The sequence below is a fragment of the Sinocyclocheilus grahami genome, unplaced genomic scaffold, assembly GCF_001515645.1.
Source record: "Sinocyclocheilus grahami isolate Dianchi unplaced genomic scaffold, SAMN03320097.WGS_v1.1 scaffold26870.1, whole genome shotgun sequence".
NCBI classification, from domain to species: domain Eukaryota; kingdom Metazoa; phylum Chordata; class Actinopteri; order Cypriniformes; family Cyprinidae; genus Sinocyclocheilus; species Sinocyclocheilus grahami.
The window spans coordinates 1-2,630 of NW_015520210.1; the positions used below are offsets into that span (position 1 = coordinate 1).

The 2,630-nt window shown below is 35.4% G+C and overlaps 2 protein-coding genes across 2 annotated transcripts; one reads left to right on the forward strand and one right to left on the reverse strand.

Annotated features, from left to right (window-relative positions):
* Positions 1 to 12: 12 nt before the first annotated feature.
* On the reverse strand, positions 13 to 679 carry LOC107580206 (mitochondrial import receptor subunit TOM6 homolog). Its single transcript, XM_016265938.1, has 3 exons — positions 490 to 679; positions 218 to 344; positions 13 to 128 (listed from the first exon to the last, which is right to left on the reverse strand). Exons 1-2 carry the CDS (start codon positions 582 to 584, stop codon positions 248 to 250), a joined length of 192 nt encoding a protein of 63 aa, XP_016121424.1. The 5' UTR covers positions 585 to 679; the 3' UTR covers positions 13 to 128; positions 218 to 247.
* A 93-nt stretch (positions 680 to 772) lies between these two features.
* Positions 773 to 2,443, forward strand: uqcc2 (ubiquinol-cytochrome c reductase complex assembly factor 2). Its single transcript, XM_016265937.1, has 4 exons — positions 773 to 981; positions 1,419 to 1,493; positions 1,829 to 1,898; positions 2,167 to 2,443. Exons 1-4 carry the CDS (start codon positions 844 to 846, stop codon positions 2,271 to 2,273), a joined length of 390 nt encoding a protein of 129 aa, XP_016121423.1. The 5' UTR covers positions 773 to 843; the 3' UTR covers positions 2,274 to 2,443.
* The last annotated feature ends 187 nt before the right edge of the window (positions 2,444 to 2,630 follow it).

Below are 2,630 nucleotides of genomic sequence, written 5' to 3' on the forward strand. Positions count from 1 at the left end.
CGTGTCAGTATCGATATATCGATACCTCGGATCGATACGCCCATCTCTAGACTTATTCCCTTCAGTGTTGAATGGGCTTGTTCAACAAGACCCTCGGTAGAAAATGTGTTCTTCCATTTCAGCACCACCTATCATGAAAAGACAAAATGAAGGAGTTAAGACTGATCTATTTTAGAGGTTTAGGAGTGAACAATGCTTTCAAGATTTGCTATTTCACCTGTTAAAGTAAATGTTTGCGGAGTGGGAACTACATGACTGGCTGAGGAGACATCAAGTCAAAATCTGAAAGGTTTCTTGCGACCCAAACAGCCGTTGCGAATAAACCCAGGTTTACAAGGAGATTCCTACAACAATAAAACAAAGGAGATGGTCACATGCTGGCAAATATTTAAAATTATACATTTGAATATGATTTCGAGTATACGAGTTGCACGCAACAGCAATGTTCGCGTCGTTTTTAAGCTTCGTACATCATTTAAAACAACAAACCTTCTGAAATCATTTCTGTCCGCCGCGAAACGGCAAGCTGAGCTTATCCATCCCATGACACCACCTGATTGCCCGTCTGTTTTCTTTCCACTCATTTTATTTGTGGATAAATTTGTATTAGACAAGCAAGCCAGAGGTTCTTTGATATTACCTTGAGATTTCTACGGCAAACCACGAGGTTAACAGTATCGCCCTACGGATCCTCAACTGGAACAAACAGTGTTGACAGACAGGCGGTTTCCGGTGTTAAGTAATCAATTTTGAAACGCCGTAGCGTTTGACCCTCCACGGCTTACAGATTTTCAACACAGCGCAGTTGTGAAACACACCACCTACAATTCCTGTGCTTAAAACATGGCTGCCACCAGATACCGTCGATTTCTAAAGCTATGCGAGGAATGGCCAAAGGACGAGTCAAAGAAAGGGCGAGATTTAGGAACATTTTTACGCCAAAGAGTCGCTAGTGCTTTCCGAGAAGGCGAGAATACACAGGTATTGTTTTTACTTGAGTGAATTATTGCACGATTTACCCGTGTTGCATTGCAAGTTGTTAGACAAGTCAAATGTCATCTTTCATATTGTGTATTAATGCTTTCAATAGATAGTCACAAACATGTTATTTATTTGGATATGTTAGTATTTACAATAAAGTTTCCAGTAAGTGTCTTGAATTTATATGTGTACACTGGAAGTTTCATTACCACAATAATAATAATAATAATATTATTATTAATAAATAAAATTATTTTAAAAATCTTTGTGTGAGCAAGTACACTTGGCAATAAAGCTCTTTCTTATTCTGAAGGGTTTTTCCTTTTTATTGTTTTGTATGTTATGTTTTCTTGTAAACATCCTTTCTCAAAATAATTTATGCAACAATACAAATATCGAATGCACCATTGACTATGTTGTCTTATGTTTCAATTAAGATTTCAGATCCAGAGAAATGTGATCAGATGTATGAAAGTCTGGCGCGCATCAACAGTAATGTGTACAAAGAAAAGGTGAGCCACATTTTCTAAATGATTCTAGGTCTAAACCTTTATGGATAACAGACATCCACATGACAGAGCATAATTCAATTATCATTAGATTTATTTGAACTGACCTGTATTTTTTATTGTCTTTGAAAGAGATGCATAGCTTGCATATTCTGTGGGGAATAAACAGTTATAGTATGAGCTCATTTGGATTTATTCTGTTTAAAAGCCTATCCTCACATTTTTTATGTTTTTAATAAAATGCCTTTCGTTTCATTAATTTGATTAATTATGAGGCTTATTATACCTAAGCCTCATAATGTGACCGCATCATAATGTTTTGGTTTGTTTGTGTTCAGTTTCCACGGGCAAAAGATACAAGTTTTACAGGTGTAACAGTAGAAGAGTGCCGAATGCTATTGGCAACAGGTGAGGATTTCTTGAGTTTAATTCTTATGTTCACCAATGCTGCATTTATTTGATGAAAAAATATGTTAAAATAACTGTTTTCAAATTTATTCTTATGATGGCAAAGCTGAATTCTCAGCAGCCATTACTCATTACACATCACATAAAATTATTCCAATATGCTGATTTGGCATATTATATTTCTTCTTATGAAAACAGTTTGTGGAAACAGTGGTACATTTTTTTTTTTAATCAGCATTTGACATTTTGTCATTTCTTTGTTTTGCAGGAAACATGCAGCACACAGATGAGGAGAAGAAAGGATTGTGGAAGACACTAATGGATCGCTTCTCCTCCAAACCTGAAGATGGAACCCCCGAAAAAGCTGAAAAATAATCATCATACTGCACAGATCTTATTTATTCCTCTTTGCACCTTTTCAAATAAAACAATTACGGTGTCTAACAGCTGTAGCTCTCTTCATGTTGACAGATGAACAGACACTTCCAAGAAGTAAAACTAATGGTATCTGGAGAGTTGTGTTAAAGTTTGGAGAAATGTGATAATTAAGTAAAAACAATATTCAGTTTTACAGAATATTACTTTTCAGTTTTATAGCATATTCTCTCTCTTGAATCCATAATGCAGATAAATACTTTTTGTATTTCCCGTATAACAGTACAGTATCTCTCTTGTTTTGATTTCACTGGATAAAAGCCATGCTGATTTATGTACGTTCTTTATGGTTTTTGC